The sequence below is a fragment of the Pantherophis guttatus genome, chromosome 3, assembly GCF_059756535.1.
Source record: "Pantherophis guttatus breed Tessera chromosome 3, ASM5975653v1, whole genome shotgun sequence".
NCBI lineage: Eukaryota > Metazoa > Chordata > Lepidosauria > Squamata > Colubridae > Pantherophis > Pantherophis guttatus.
Genome location: NC_142065.1, coordinates 102,533,496 through 102,549,300, shown reverse-complemented (window position 1 = coordinate 102,549,300; position 15,805 = coordinate 102,533,496). Strand labels below are relative to the sequence as shown.

The window sequence follows — 15,805 nt, the reverse complement described above, 5'->3', positions numbered from 1 at the left end:
ATATTTGATGGTAGCGATGTTTTTATCTCGCAGCATGCTTGGCCGGCTAGCGCCTTGCAAATACCTTGAATTCGGTCCTCACAGCACAGAAAGGTGGTCCACGTGGGAACGAGCAGAGAGCGTTGGCCAAAGCCAGGTGTATCCTATTAGGGCATTCATCAGAAGGGAGGGACTAGCATCACCGGCCTTTTGCGCCCCATTAAGGCTGGCGAATCAAACGAGCGAACTCACAGCGAAACTTCGGAGAAGGGGGGCTAATGGCTTTTGAGGACACAGGGCACGCCCATCTCTCCCTGGGCTTCCTCGGCCGCTGCAATAGCGGGAGTTTTGAGATGGCCGGTAACGCGCGGGTCGCTTCGGCGCCATTGGCCATCTCGCCGCGCTGGGGTTTGGGTAAAATGGGAAGAAGGCAAGCGAACCGGTGAGTGTCGGGGCGACGGTGTGGTTTGGTCTGGGAAGAAAGCCGAAGTTGGAAGAAGGGCGGGGAGGGGGAATTGCCCGCAAATTGCCTAGATAGGCGCGAAGTGCTGAGAGGGAGACGTGGGAATCGGGTGGTGGAATAAAATGGGAAGGAAAGGGTGGGGGGGGGATTCCCATTTTTCTTCCTGTTGGAGAGCTGCACCTGGGTTTCAATTCTCAATTCCTCACGAGCATTTGAAGTACAGCAACAATCCTACGGGAATGCTTGTAAAGCCGTTTGAAGGTCCTCCCTCTCCTTATCGTTTCTTTCCTCTATTGGATTAAGTAAAGGCAGCTCCTTTCCATGTCTAAACTAGGAACTTCTGAGTCGCCCTGCAAAGTGTGTATTCTTGTGAAGTGGCCTTTTGCCCCCGAACATTGCCTTGTAATAAATGTATTGAAGCAGCTGTTTCCTTTTTTTTTTAATACTCTTTATTCAACCTTTTTTAGTTTTAAAAGCACATTTCCATTTTTACAGCTTTCAACTATTGGTAACAATTCAAATTTCATAATTTCAATCTATGGTCTATTATTTCATACATTATTTACATCTTTAAATATCTAGTATCTTTTACTATATTCTATTTTTGTTCTTCATTAACATCGATTTAATCTATTCTTCATATATGTAGCGTATCTATATTTACATATTCCTTTTAACCTTTAACAAGTTTTATCATATTTATAAATGTATATAATTTTCAATTTAACGTACTTTCTATATCATCTTTATGCATCAATTTTACATCCTGTTTCAAGCCATTGATACCACATATTCCAACTCTTGTAATACTCTGATTCCTCTCTGTCTTTAAGCTCCATGGTTAATTTATCCATTTCCGCATAATCGAGGACTTTTTTTTATTATCATTGCATTTGTTAGCATGTTTTCTTGTTTCCAATTCTGGGCAAATAAGATTCTTGCTGAAGCAGCTGTTTCCAAATGTCCACACTTGAGCCCTCGTTGGTGTGATGTTTGGAGAAGCTAACCTTGAAAACAATTGTCCCAGCCAAAAGGAGGAAAAAATAGGCATAATAAAAAGATGATCAATCCTATATGCATGTGAAAAGAACAAGAATTCCTCCTTTTAAAAAAAAAAAAATCTAGAAATATGATAGGGAAGCTTTCTGGCATGGATGTACAAAAGTCTTAGAACATTTTTCATCTGTTTGTTAAAAGGATGCTGTATTTTAAAATGGCAAACTTCTTCACAGACTGAGTATAGTACACACAAATGTAGCCACAGGATGAGATGAAATAGAATGGGGAGACTATTATCACAGTAATTATTACATTAATGTACAGAAATTAATAAGGTTGAAGGAGAAAACATCTTGGAGATTGTTCTACACAGCTATTCTGTATATGGAGGTGTGGGAACTGGCACTTGACTTATATAATGTAAGGCATGTAGTAAGGCCTGTTTTACATAAATTCCCACCATTCCCACCACTAGCTTTAATACTTCTAAAGTTCCACCACAGTTAGGAATAACTGCTGAATCACCTAATGATCATTTGAAGCTGCTATTAGCTGGGTTAAGTAAAGATTGCTGTGGCAATTAAATCACCTGAAATTGAGAGCAACGGTGAAAAATCATCTTGACTTGCATCTTAGTTGGACTAGAGTCATGCCAATTCAAATTTCCAAATTTAATTCTGGAAGTTTAATAACTAGTCTTGGAAGGAATGTAATAAAAGGAATTGATAATGATTCATTAATAAGGACTGCAGTCCTATGATATCAAGGAGCACCTCTAGCTTACACTGTGTCTGTTCTGCACAACAATGCAGTGGTTTAAGGTGAGAATGAGCATGATGACCTTAGGATGTCTTTTTTTTTTTCCTCCAATGTTAAAAGCATTCCAGAATGCTATACTTATTCTCAATTGCTAAGCTAATGGGTGTGCTTAAAAGTTGAAACAATTCAGCTTTATCTCCTGCAGCTAATCAGAGAAAGGTAATGAATTGCAAACAGGAATGTATGGAACATGGGGCATATGGTGGCCTGTGATCCTTTCAATTCAGAATCAAATTAGCATAGCATAGTTGTCCTTTTCTTTTCTGGGATTTTAGATTATTTAATTTCTTCCAATTTTACGCTGTCAATTCAGGAAAGTTCTGAGGCTTGACTGTTATCAGTCTCCTGCCTGATGCAGAAAGAGGTCAATTAAAACCTAATTACATGCATTGGTATACAAAATAATGTTTGAGAAAGGAAGAGTCCAACTGAATGTTAGTGGAAAAAACTTCTAAAAGTACATTGGCAGTAGAACCAATTAATAATGGTTGTTATTAATAAACTTATGTTTCAATTTGGAATCCTGCACTAATGGATGAATTTAATTAGCTAAATGTTTTTTTATAACTCTGCTTCTATATGTTCACAGTCTGCTCTGTTTATTTTATATCAATGCAGATATAATACACTACAATAGGCACAATGTACTTGCCGTATTTAGAATTTGCCTGGGCTTGGAAGCTGAAAGGATTGAACGTACTTGAATGGGAGATTAGCAGGAAATCCTAAGGCTGATAGCTAGATTGGGAAGTTGAAAAATATACTCAAAACGGGGAGCAGCATTCTACCTTCTCAACCTTGGCAACTTAAATATGTGTGGACTTCAACTCCCAGAATTCCCCAACCAACCAGCAGCATTCTTGGCTGGGAAATTCTGGGAGTTAAAGTCTACACATCTTTAAATTGTCGAGGTTCAGAAACACTGCTTTATAGCATTGCTAGAAAAACACTGCAAGGATTGGTTCATGAGGTCATTGGCTATTAAAGTCAATTTATAGACTTTTTAGTTTTGGCTTCACAGAACTTCTAACTAAATCTATATAGCTTGTCAAAATGCCAACTCGTGCTAGATCTGCTTGGATTTTACAATATGGTGTTACTTCTTGCTGTCTATAAGTTTACATGAATTGATTCTATTTACTAACTGCATTTCACATTTGCCTCCTCCAATGGCTAAAAGTAATGTTTACATGTTCGCTATTTCTATGGGATTGTGTGTATTATAATTTTGTGAAATGGGTCATAAGGATTTATAGTGCAAATATGCTGCATCTCAAACAACAGTCAAGATTGTTGTTTGGGGAAAAACATGAATTTGTACGATTTAGCTCTGTAAAGCCTCAGTAGAAGTATGGGTAGATGAGATGCTGGCTAAAAGGTCCTATACTCTAATAATAAGGTTTTCCATGCAGAACTGCATTAGCCTGATGTTCTATTCTTGATCCATACAAAGAATGTGACTACTCAGCTTAACAAAGTACCAAAAATGTGCAGCATAGCACCCTGCAAACCCCAACAGATAACCCTATAGTAGTGGTCTTATGGCTTGGTCATTATCTCACAAGTTAGTCCTCTTTCTAAAACATTGGAAAATAATTTCATAATAGAACATTTGGGAAAGGAAAACAAGTGGAACACATCATTATCTTTGCAATTAATATAAAGAAACTGTATGCAGTACAGAATGATGGATGAGAAAGTTCTCAGCAAGTTAGAAATGACCATACTGTATAGGTTTTTTAAAAAAATTGTAAGCCACCCAGAGTTACCTAGGTGAGACGCATGATGTAGAAATTTACTACTCACTACTCAATTGACTATGGAATCTTTATTATAATGCCATTCTTTGACAATATGGAATTGGAGTTTCTACTAATGAATCCATTTCTATTGTCTTCATAGGGATAACAGTGACATTGTGAAGATTGCAAATGAAAGCTGCCAAGATCCCATAATGGAGATACAACTAGATTGTGAACTTGAAAGTGATGACTGTATCTCCAGGGGAGATCAATCAAGTGAATTCAATAGCATTTCTGATTGGGTGGGTCATAAAGCCAGTCCTCAGCTCAAGGTTAAGGAAGACGATTTGACACCTTTCTATCCAAACATAAGTCCTGATACACTTTCTTGTCATGTGGATTGCTCTGCAAAACTACTGTGTGGACAACAGGAAATATCTTCAAAAGGATTTCCCAAAACTTCAACTTATTGGCGACAGCAAAATCCATGTACACCTGGGGTATATGTTCCTGCTAGAATAATTTATAATCCAGCTTCTCAAGATAAAGATCTGGAATATCAGTGTTTTGACATTTCTAAGGATCTTTATGGACAACAAGAAGAAGAGGAAAATTTTATTATCCTTGTTGACTCAAATGAGGAGGAGAATATATCACCTCAGTTGGGAAAAACTTTGCCTTGTCACTACCAGAAATGTCATACATCTTTCCAAGATCTCACCAGGCTTCAAGAACACAGGAAGCTACACATGGCTAGGAATTCATATCGCTGCCCCTTTTGTGGCAAGGAATTTTTTCGTGCAGCTAATTTGCGAATGCACAAATTGACCCATACTGAAGAAAGACCACACAAGTGTCCAATATGTAACAAAGGTTTCATTCGCACTGCTGATGTTTGGAGACATCTGCGCAGTTTTCACAAGATAGAGCGCTCCAGTGTTGTTTTGGGAAACGCAAACATAAGGAATCAATGGTGCACAGCGAAGACAAATCAGGATAATAAAGGGAATCCTAAACAGTTGGAATCTGCTGCCAGCAAGCTCGGAAAGGAAAGTTCAAAATCATGTATCTGCCCAGTATGTCACAAAGCTTTCCGCAAACCTAACTTGCTTTCCAAACATAAAGTGATACATCGACAAGAAAAGCCATACAAATGCAAAGAATGTGGCATGGCCTTTGTCCAACTGGCTAGATTAAAAAGGCATAATCAGACACATACTGGAGTGCGTCCATTCTCCTGTGAAAGATGTAACAACACATTTACGCGTTTAGGTTCATTACAGCGCCACCAACGTATCCATACTGGAGAGAAGCCCTATTCTTGTTCCTACTGTGGTGTGTCCTTTACAGACTCAGGAACTCTGAAGAGGCATGAACAGATTCATAAAGTCATCCAAATATAATGTGATGTCTTTGTGCTATGACTTCAAATCATGGAATTCTAACCCTAATGCTAGTTCTGATATGCATCTTAATCTCATCTTTGGTTCAGCTAAGGAATTATCTGGTGGAATGAAGATAAAAATGCCAGACTTATATAATAAATTGTCATTACAACTGGATCTTTATTGTACAGTATATTTTTCTTATATTTCTATTCAGCCCAGGGAAGGATGAAGTAAAATTTCAAAGGCCTTAAATCTAGATCTCCACAATCCTAGACTTAACATCTTGCATTAACAAGTCATTGTTTAATGCAAAGAATAGTAGCATTTCACTTACATCCCCTATTCCATGTATGGTAACTGCTGGAATGAAAATAGATGGGAATTGTGCTTCAGAATGATGAAGCAGCCCTACAATTTAGACTGGTAATGTTGTGGTCTGCCAGCAGCTTGCAGAGCTGGCAGCTGAGTTGGACAGTGAGGAGGCTGGGGAGGAACATGGGCCAGTCCTGGAGTTTGGGGAAGGCTCAGACGAGGGCTCTGCATCAGAAGCAGAGATGGGGCCAGGGCCATCGGGGAGTTATGCGCAGACTCCGGAGCCTCCAAAGTCAAACATCAGAGAGGCAGAGGAATAGGAGGAGCCTGTTCCTAGTGGCGCATGCGCAGAGCTGCCAGAAGGCAAGAACAAAAGGGATGACTCGTGAGTAAGGCCTGGAGATGATTGACCCCTCCCATAAAGCTTAAAAGAGGAGCAAAGGCACGTGGGCCCTTTGCAGGAAAGCAACATTGTTAATTCAGTTCCCAGTGAGCATCTCTGTTTGATTCTGGACTCCGTGTGGCTTTGCCAAGTTGGTCTTTGGCAGTGTGTCAAGGGATATAAAGGTTGTTGATTATTCCAAAGGACTTCTCCTGAAGGACTTTTTGCAACTAATTGGGACTCAGCTGTGAATAAAAGTAATTCACAGCTGTTGCAATAAAAGAAGTTTTGGGGACTACTCGCGTGTTTTAATGACTCAGTAAGGTCATTACAGGTAACTTATTTAACCTGCCCCACATTGTAACTCAATATTTTACCAGTGTCTCCATCAATACCAAATCTGGATGTATTCTCTTCATATTTGAAATTTATTTTATTAAGTGTTAGCATTAGGAGCCCTTTTACCCAATTCCTAATCAACATTTTGTTGGGTTGGGAATAAACTAAATTAAAAATATTTGTTGATTACCAGAGAAGAGAAAGAGAGAGAAACGTTTGCCAATGGCAAACATTTATCGGCAATATTCCACCCAATGGAATATATTCCATCTTTCTACCTCAACAAGTGAGAATCCCTTTGGAACAACCTCATCTCTTAGCGGTCCCTTCAATGAAAGGATTTGGTAGAAAAATTAATTCACTCCAGGATAAAAATGGCTTGGAGGATGGCAAATTGGAGTAATGACTCTTCATATAAAATTCTGTTCTCAGTCCTAGGGATGGTATGTATGTTTCTCAAGACCATCAGAGGTCTTGAGGAATTTGAGGGTTCTGCACAGTATTTTAGTTCCTAATACTGTGCTCTTCTGGACAGAGAGCTCTGATGTTCCTGGGATTTGTTGGATCCACCCTCCTTGCCTTTTTTGAGATGTTCACTTCAACACTGTGTAATAGATTACACTGATAGAGGCAATTAAGTTATAAACTCCTGTTGGTTTCATAAATACCCTAGTCATTTTCTTAGTAACAGCATTAGGTTGTTTTTTTTTCTTACAGCCCTGGTATTTCCTTATGACCTTCCTTCAAAGTAATACCGAGTTTTGACATTGCTTAGCTTTTGCAGATCAAAAATTTATTGTCACTAACCGTTTATACAGAAGTTTAACTCTGGACCTATTGTCCCCATAACAGCGCCAATTAGGATGATGGGCTTCCAATAGTAACCTGTGGTGGGGTTTTTTGTTTGTTTTTTAAAAAACAAAACTATCCATTTGGGGGATTGGGAAATTTATTCCAAACAAGTGTGCAAAAGAAGAACATTGGATATATGTACAGAGGGAAACATGCTCTTAAAAACTCAGATTCTTTAGCTTCACACATTGTCTTATCCAAGGGTTGCTAAGGAATGAGAAGGGGGAGTCTATGAAGTTTATATATCAGCTATTTCTGGTTACAAAACCATGTCTCCTTTACCTGAGCTAAATATCAGAAACTCTTGAGAATCAAATATCTGGTCAAGAGTACAGTGCAGGCAGTCCTCATTTAATGACCACAATTGAGACCAGCAACTTCATTATTAAGTGAAGTCATTAAATGAAATATCAAGTCATGACTGCTTACAGCTTTGCTTCAGCTTTCCTTAGCTTTACAAAGGATACAACTCCAAACATATCCAAAAACTTTATTCAAGAGAGTTATGTAAAAACAAATCTTGTAGTTCTTTTCCCCACTTGGCTGCCCTTTGGAACACAAACCACAGCTGAGATATAAGGATATCTGCAAGAGGGACCTAAAGGCCCTGGGAATGGACATTAACAACTGGGAAACCTTGACCGATCATTCAGCTTGGAGGCTAAAGACGCAGCATGGCCTTCTCCAATTCGAAGAGACACTTGTTCGGCAGGGTGAGGCAAAGAGGCAGTCCCGGAACCAGCAAAATCTGGGGGCTGGGCAGGGGACAGAATGTATCTGCCCTCAGTGTGGAAGGGATTACCACTCTCGAATTGGCCTTTTTAGTCACACTAGATGCTGTTTTAGGACCTCTTTCCAGAGCACGATACCATAGTCTCTTGAGACTGAAGGATGCCAATGAATTATATCAAACTAACAATAATACAGCTCTATTAACAGCGTTATGTATCCTAAAAATCAGCAGTAGTAGCAACAGTAACAACAATTTTTTAAAAATACCTTGAAAATCTATAACAATTCAAAAAACTGGCTACCGTATTTTTTGGAGTATAAAATGCACCTTAGTTTTTGGGGAGGAAAATAAGAAAAAAGCTGATTGGCAGTTGGATCGGCCTCCTGGAATATTCCTAATCAGTTGTTCCCAGAAGTGAATTTTAGCAACAGGTTCCTTGTTTGTGAGCTCTGTGCCTTGCTTTTTTTTGTTTGTTTTTTCTGCCTCTGAAAGCCTCCGAAACAATTTCAGAAAAAAAGCCTCTGAAACTCTGTTTGGGGACTTCTTTTCTGAAGCTTTGTTTCTGATGCTTTTTTCAGCCTCTGAAATCTCTAGGACGAGCCCCTGAGAATATAAGTGTAGAGCAAAAACAAGATGTGACTACTTATAAGGAACTTCTTAATAAGGAAAGAGGTATATTACAACTAAAATCTTTGAATCAAGAGAAGAAAAGATAATTAAAACATGGTTTCAGTATGGACAGTTGCAAGCTAGATGGAGAGAAGATCAGAAAGTTGGTATATTGCAAAATGAGGAGAACTTGGTAAAACAAATTAGAGACCAAAGTCAAATGCATATAAAAAGGTTGTATAATGCATTAGTAGGAATAGATTCAGAAACAGAGCTAGTTAAGGACTGTATGATAAGATGGGCACAGAATATTGAAGAACCAAAAATGATAGAAACATGGGAAAAAATATGGGTTAGAAATGTAAAGTTTACGCAAGCCCAAAACTCAAGAGAAAATTTTTATAAAATGTTTTATAGATGGCATCTAGATCCTAAAAAGTTAGCCTGTATGTATCCAAGTTTGCAACCTAAGTGTTGGAGATGCGAATGTGATGATGCTACATATTATCATATATGGTGGACATGTAAAAAAATTAAGGCATTTTGGATAAAAATATGGTGGATTATCCAAAACATTCTCAAGAAGATATAATTTACTCCTTTTTCTGTTGGGTATAATTACAGATTGTACGGATATAGAGACTAAATTGATTTTAAATTTAATAACAGCAGCCAGACTTTTGGTGGCGCAGTATTGGAAGAAGGAAGACTTACCTACTATTGAAGAATGGATGTTAAAAGTAGTGAATTTAGCAGAGATAGCAAAAATTTTGGCATACTTGAAGGACCATTCAAATGAAAGATATATATCGGAATGGAGAAGATGGATTGACTATATTCAAAACAAATATCGGACTAAAAAGTTTCAAATAGCCTATGAATGAAACCAAAATGTTCTTTTTGAATTATGTTTTGTTAAAGGGGAGTTAAAGAGCAAGAGGGAGTTTGGACATTACAGAAAGTTAGCATATTTTAGTTTATGTTTGTTAAATATTATACCCTGTATTTGCTCTGGGAAGTCCGGGGGAGGGGGGTTGGAGGGAGAGGGGGAGGAGGGATGGGAAAAATTGTTGTAATACTTGATAAAACTTTTTAATAAAAAAAAAGAAATCTCAGTTTGAGAAGCTGGGCAAGGCTACATTCGAAGTATAAGACTCACCCAGATTTTCACCCTCTTTTGGGGGGAAAAAGGGTACGTCTTATACTCCAAAAAATACAGTATATGTCTGAAAAATGACTTCATTCCCCTTTGTCAGGAAAAAAAGTAACCTAATTCAAATTCAACACACTAACAATCATTGCTGCCAATCAAGTGTTTAGGTAGTCTTTGAATTTATAGCCATTTGTTAGTAACCATTCAAAGTTACATCATCACTGAAAAAAGTGACTTACAACCAGTCTTTGCACTTATGACCATCACAGTATCCCCAGGGTCACATGATCAAAATTCAGGCACTTAGAAACTGAAATATATTTATGATGGTTGAAGTCTCCCTGAATTATGTGATCACCATTCACGACCTTCCCAGCCACTTCTGACAAGCAAAGTCAATGGGAGAAGTCAAATATGTTTGACAACCCACAATTCACTTAACTGAGGCTAAAAACAAACAACCCCTGAAATGATTCGCTTAACAACTACGAAAAGGTCATAAAATTGGACATGACTCATTGGCAGCCACCTTGCTTAAAAATGGAAATTCGTGCCCAAATTGTAGTTGTAAGAACTACCTGTATATTTCTTGTATTCTTTGATATGTCAGCTAATCCCTGTATCTGAAATATCCACAGCTCTTGGTGTCTTCATAGATTCTACCTGGTCTGGATGTAGCAAAGAACTTTTATATTTTTAATACATAGAAATGATCTGGAGTCATATTAAGAATTCTTTTGATTTCAGTCCAACAGATAGAAATCAAATTCAAAATATATGAACATATATTTTCAGTTCATTCCAGTTCCAGTTCCTAAATATATGAACATATATGAACATATAGTACATTCCAGTTCCTAAATCCGTCACCACATTATTATTGATCATTCTCTGAAGTATCCTGAATAGCAGGGATGTCAAACTCTGACGGGCCGCATGTGTCACACGACCACCCCCACCTCTGGTTTAGCGAAGGAGAAAAAAGTCATGATATGTCAAGTGACAACGTGACTTTGACACCCCTGTTGTACAGTATAAGGATGGCAATATTTTTCTTATATCTCATTTTAAAATAGTAAATTAATTCCATATTATTTAAATAAACCTTCCACTGGTTTACTAGAATAATATATTCCAGCTCATTATTTTAAGATTGCATAAATCATATCAGTTTTGACAACTTCCTTCAGTTTCCTTTAAAAAATGGTTGCTGAAATAAGATCTGTCATTAATTGCTCCTTAACTTCCTAAGTACTTTGAAACTTCAGAAGCAGAAATAGCATCTAGGCCAAGTTGACTGACTTGAGGAACTGTCAAGAAGTATTCTGAGATAAATCAAGCATATATTGAAGTCAATTCCAGAACTAGACAGCAGATGGTGACTTTGTCCTTCCAATGATCAGAAATACTAATGAATGAAAAGAAAGCAAGCCTGCTGACATAAGAAGATGCATAGAAATCAGATGCAGTTTGTAACTACGTGATTCAAAAAGAGCTCTTCACCTTGGGTAGAGGAAAGAGGCACACATTTTGACAGGAATCAAGGTCCTTACCTCACACCTGCAGTAAAAGGCAATTTGTTCTGTGCATGATACCTGAATTTTGAGATGTGCACACCAAGAGTGAAGCAAAGCTGAGGCAGCCAATGGGCCAGAGCCTAAAGCATATAGGGTCCCCCTCTTGCCTTTCCCCCCATTTTTTTTCCTGGGTCATCCTTTCCCTCCCCCCCCCTTTATCATCATTGCCTGAGAAAAAAGGTTGCTTTATGTTAGACATTCACAGAATTTATGACATCAGTCTGAAGGCATGAGAAATTCATTTGTATTTTAATGTTTGGAATAAGATAATTACAGTATTGGAAAAAAAATTCAGCTGCAGGCTGTCTGTGACCCAAAATTACAGAACATTTCCCACCCACCCCCTTGTAAAATTATCCATCCTAGAGATACCAATTGATCTGATTTGCCTTCTGCTTCCGCCTCACCTCACCCTTTACCAGACATATCCATAAAGATGTCAGAACGCAGCAATGGCCTCTTTTTGGGATTGCAAATCTGAATTAGTTGTTGGGTTCACATTGATGTACCCAGGATATTCAGTGAGATCTGGAAGTATTTTCTCTTGCCAGGGATAAGCCAAAGACCCTTTGAAACTATAACCCATAACAATGTGTGGTGGGATCAAGTTTCCTAGCACTGAGGGCAAAGCTCTGTGTACTTTGAAGTTTTGTTTTTTTAAAAAGTAACCTCCTGGCAACCTAAATTCTGGGCCAAGAAAAGTTGATTGAACAGAACAAATTGTTATAATTGCTGTTTTTCATGAATTATTTGGTTGTTTGTGTTTATCACAGTCAGGCACATAATGCTAACTCTGTTGGTAGCCAATAAGAAAGGCAAAAGACTATAAAGAGCATGAAAAGGCCACTTCCCGGTCACTTGAAATTTTAGGGAACATTAAAAATGGACCAGTGAAATTTCACTTGATTTTATTTGCTTTACAAAATGACAAAATTTTGAGATTTCTCAAATAATGCTTTACACCTGATTAATCTGACACATAATCAGGGCAATTGAGGATGTAAGGGCTTCATTTGTACAAATGTCCGGTATCTAATTTAAAATTTGGCTTGTTTGTAGCATAGCATGTTGTGCAAGTCCAGACCATTTCATTAGCTCATGGTTCAGTACACAGCAAGAACCCAGGAAATGCCTTAATTCAGGAACAAGAATAGCATATTTTCAGATTGCAGCCGTTCTGCATTTTCCTGGTGCTTTTGCCGAACCATAAGTTCCTTCTAAAGACAGAATATATACTCTGGATCAGAGATGGTATTCAGCAGGTTCTGACCAGTTCTGGTAGAGAACTGGTAGTGGAAATTTTGAGTAGTTTGGAGAACCAGTAAATACCACTTCTGACTGGCCCCGCCCCCATCTATTCTCTGCCTCCTGAGTCCCAGCTGATCAGTAGGAAATGGGGATTTTGCAGTAACCTTCCCCTGCAGTGGGGAGGGAATGGAGATTTTACAGTATCCTTCCCCTGTCACTTCCACCAAGCCACGCCCACCAAGCCATGCCCACAGAACCGGTAGTAAAAAAAATTGAATCCCACCACTGCTCTGGATCATTCGGCTCTTCCCAATCTTTAAAGTTCAGGATACAGTACAAGAATTATATAGCTTCTCTTGTGGTGCATGCAGGAGAGGAAGAAATTTGTCATTTAGAGATTGCGTGGGGGAGTCCAAGGTAGGGAGTTTGATTCTGATGGTTATGTAGCCTTGAGCATTCAGATAGTGGGAGCCCAGCTATAACGCTGCTGGTTGTTTTGCCCAGAATGAGCAGATTATAAGGACTTTGTGCATCCATCCCATTTATCTGATGGAGGCTGGCCCAAAACTGTACTTAGGCCTCTCTCCCCCTCCCCCACCTTTGATGCAATGGTTATGTTATGACTTTAATTAGACTATGTTGCTTATTAAGGTAATGTAATACAAAAAGGGCACCCTCCAAGAAAACTCAGCTGTTCTTTGCTGACATTGTTTGGTTGAAAAGTAGGTTGGGTGGGGTGGGTCTCATAGGTTTTAATTATTGATTTATTTAAACACACATACATATGTATACCTGGAGGGAACCTTAATCAGAAGATTGTCTGTCTGTCTGTCTGTCTGTCTGTCTGTCTATCTATCTATCTATCTATCTATCTATCTATCTATCTATCTATCTACCTACCTACCTACCTACCTACCTACCTACCTACCTACCTACCTACCTACCTACCTATCTATCTATCTATCTATCTATCTATCTATCTATCTATCTACCTATCTTTTGAACAAGGTTCCTTCCAGGTAAACACACTTCCATCCAGACACCTTGGCAATATGCACTGTCAGCAAAGTGGATTCTTATATACTGGTGTACAGAAGACATGCTATTCCATAAACGGCATTCTTAGAACAAGGTTTAAAATTGAGATCCATTCCTCAGTGCCCTCAGATTAATTCATCATTCTCCTTTTCAGAATTAACTTTTTTGTTGTTGTATTAGAAACAACAATTCAGACATACCGATCATGGACCAACTCTCTGATTTCCCCACTTCCTAGAATAGATTTATGGATTGCTTATTTGTGGGCTTAGTTATTATCCATCAAAGACCTGAAAGAGATACCATCAAGTCCTTTCTTATGATGAAGTACCTGCCTTGGGGCCAAGATCGTATGAAATAATGCTCCAGGATGCAAGACCCCAATTGGACCCTCTGATTACTAATATTGGAGAAGGGAAGCTATTTACTAGGGGATTTTTTTCCAGCTTTTGGGGCTTAATTAGTTTATAGGGGTTGATGGAATTTGGCCCCTTGATTTGGGAGAGGGAGGAGGAAAAATACTTGGCTATAAATCAGTAGAGGCCTTTTATGTAATTTCTTGATTTGTTCTTTGTGATGTCAGCATTTTGGAATAAGCAATCAGATTGGTAAACTACTCTGAAGAGGGCAGGGTTCATGGTTACAACAAGTCAGCACTAATCTTTTGCTCATTATATAGTCTAAAGATGGATATTGAACACACACAGTAGCAGCCAAGGCTGGCCTGCAAGAAGGAAAAAGAAATAAAATCAGCTGAATTATACTGCTGGGTCTTCTAGCATGCATTTTCTTCAAGCATTTCTTGAATCTAAATATTTTGCAGTCCTGTGCAATGTCATAGGACTTTTTCCAGAACGCTGCTACTACACTCCAGCATTGGGAAAATCCTCTTATCTGACAGCAACTGAGAGAACTTTTTTTCACTTATCTTCCACTCTGTGCTCTCTCCACGCCCCCTTTTGCACCCGAATCCCCAGTCTTTCTCTCAGTTGCTGACACACTGGGAGGATTTTCTCTGTGCTCTGAGTGTTGCGTTAGGCCTTTTGGTTATTTTTGATTAGCCCCCTTTTTTATTTCTCCTTTGTTTTTCGGTTAAGGGTTCCTGTGAGTCTATCAGCTGCTCGTCGGTTTCGTGCCCAGGGAGCTGGGTCGTGCCGACTTTCGCGCTTCTGCGACTGCTGCTGCCGGCTTCTGTCCCTGAGGGGCGGATCCGGCAAGACTATTCTATTGCCGGTGAGGTCGGGGCTGACTGGATCGCTCCCCGACTCCCGTGTGGAACAGCGAGCCGGAACGGAGGTATTTGCAGGAGCGGCTACCGGCTCGCTGTGTGTAGTGGCGTGACTCATCCAGCGGCCGTCCCGTCAGGCTTCTGCGGGCGGCGCTGTGCCTGGCGGTGTTTTCGGCCTCGAAGCTTCGGCCGTAAGTGATTGCTGAGGGGGGGGTGTGGTGTGGCTGTCGGAGCTCGCTACCCTCCCGCCGTTCAAAGCCGCTCCGGTTTTCATCCCTGATTGGCGTCCGCGTGTGAGCGGCGCCAGGGGGAAAGCGCTCCGCCATCCTTCAAAGCTCGGGCGGCCCGCCAATTTTACAACTACGCCACCAACTTGCGGCCGCCATTTTGAGCCATTAGGGCGGCCGCCATTTTGGGAATCACCTCGTGGCAGCGCGGACCCTAATTAGAGGGCCGCAGCCTTTTCACCGAGGTCTGGCTGGCTGAGTCTCTGTCCCGCCCTGGGCATTGACTCGGAGGAGGAAAAAAAGGGGGGGGGAGCGTTGCCAGTTTATTGCTCACCCCCGTTGCAGCCATTGTGCAAGGCTTTCCCACACACCTGGGCAGAGACAGGGGTGCCCTGGTTCTTGGCGTGGCAGGAGTGCCAACACTGCTTGTTGGGGCATAGTGTTTGCCCAGAGCGGCAGCCAGACTTTTAATTCATCAATCAATTAATTAATTAAGCAAGCTTTCCTCCAATCATTCAATAATTAATCAATCAAGCTGATATTTATTGATTAAGTAATCAAAGCAGCCAGTCATTCAATCAACCAATTAATTTATCACACAAGTGTTCATCCAATCAATTTTATCAATCAATCAAGCAATCTGATATCTGTCAATCAATCAATCAATTATTGATTCCTTATTTATTATTATTACAAATCCATCTGTCAATCAATTGA

General features: G+C 39.7%; 1 protein-coding gene across 1 annotated transcript; it reads left to right on the top strand.

The window, feature by feature from the left end:
• Positions 1 to 257: 257 nt before the first annotated feature.
• LOC117661279 (uncharacterized) lies at positions 258 to 5,564 on the top strand. Its single transcript, XM_034409943.3, has 2 exons — positions 258 to 421; positions 4,163 to 5,564. The coding sequence occupies exons 1-2, from the start codon at positions 258 to 260 to the stop codon at positions 5,403 to 5,405; spliced, it is 1,407 nt and encodes a 468-aa protein (XP_034265834.2). The 3' UTR covers positions 5,406 to 5,564.
• The last annotated feature ends 10,241 nt before the right edge of the window (positions 5,565 to 15,805 follow it).

Bases quoted from the DNA above. Each gene is read 5' to 3' on its own strand.
- LOC117661279 (XM_034409943.3), top strand. From the start codon at position 258: ATGGCTTTTGAGGACACAGGGCACGCCCATCTCTCCCTGGGCTTCCTC. The intron at 422-4,162 runs GTGAGTGTCGGG...TTGTCTTCATAG, and splicing joins GGAAGAAGGCAAGCGAACCG to GGATAACAGTGACATTGTGA.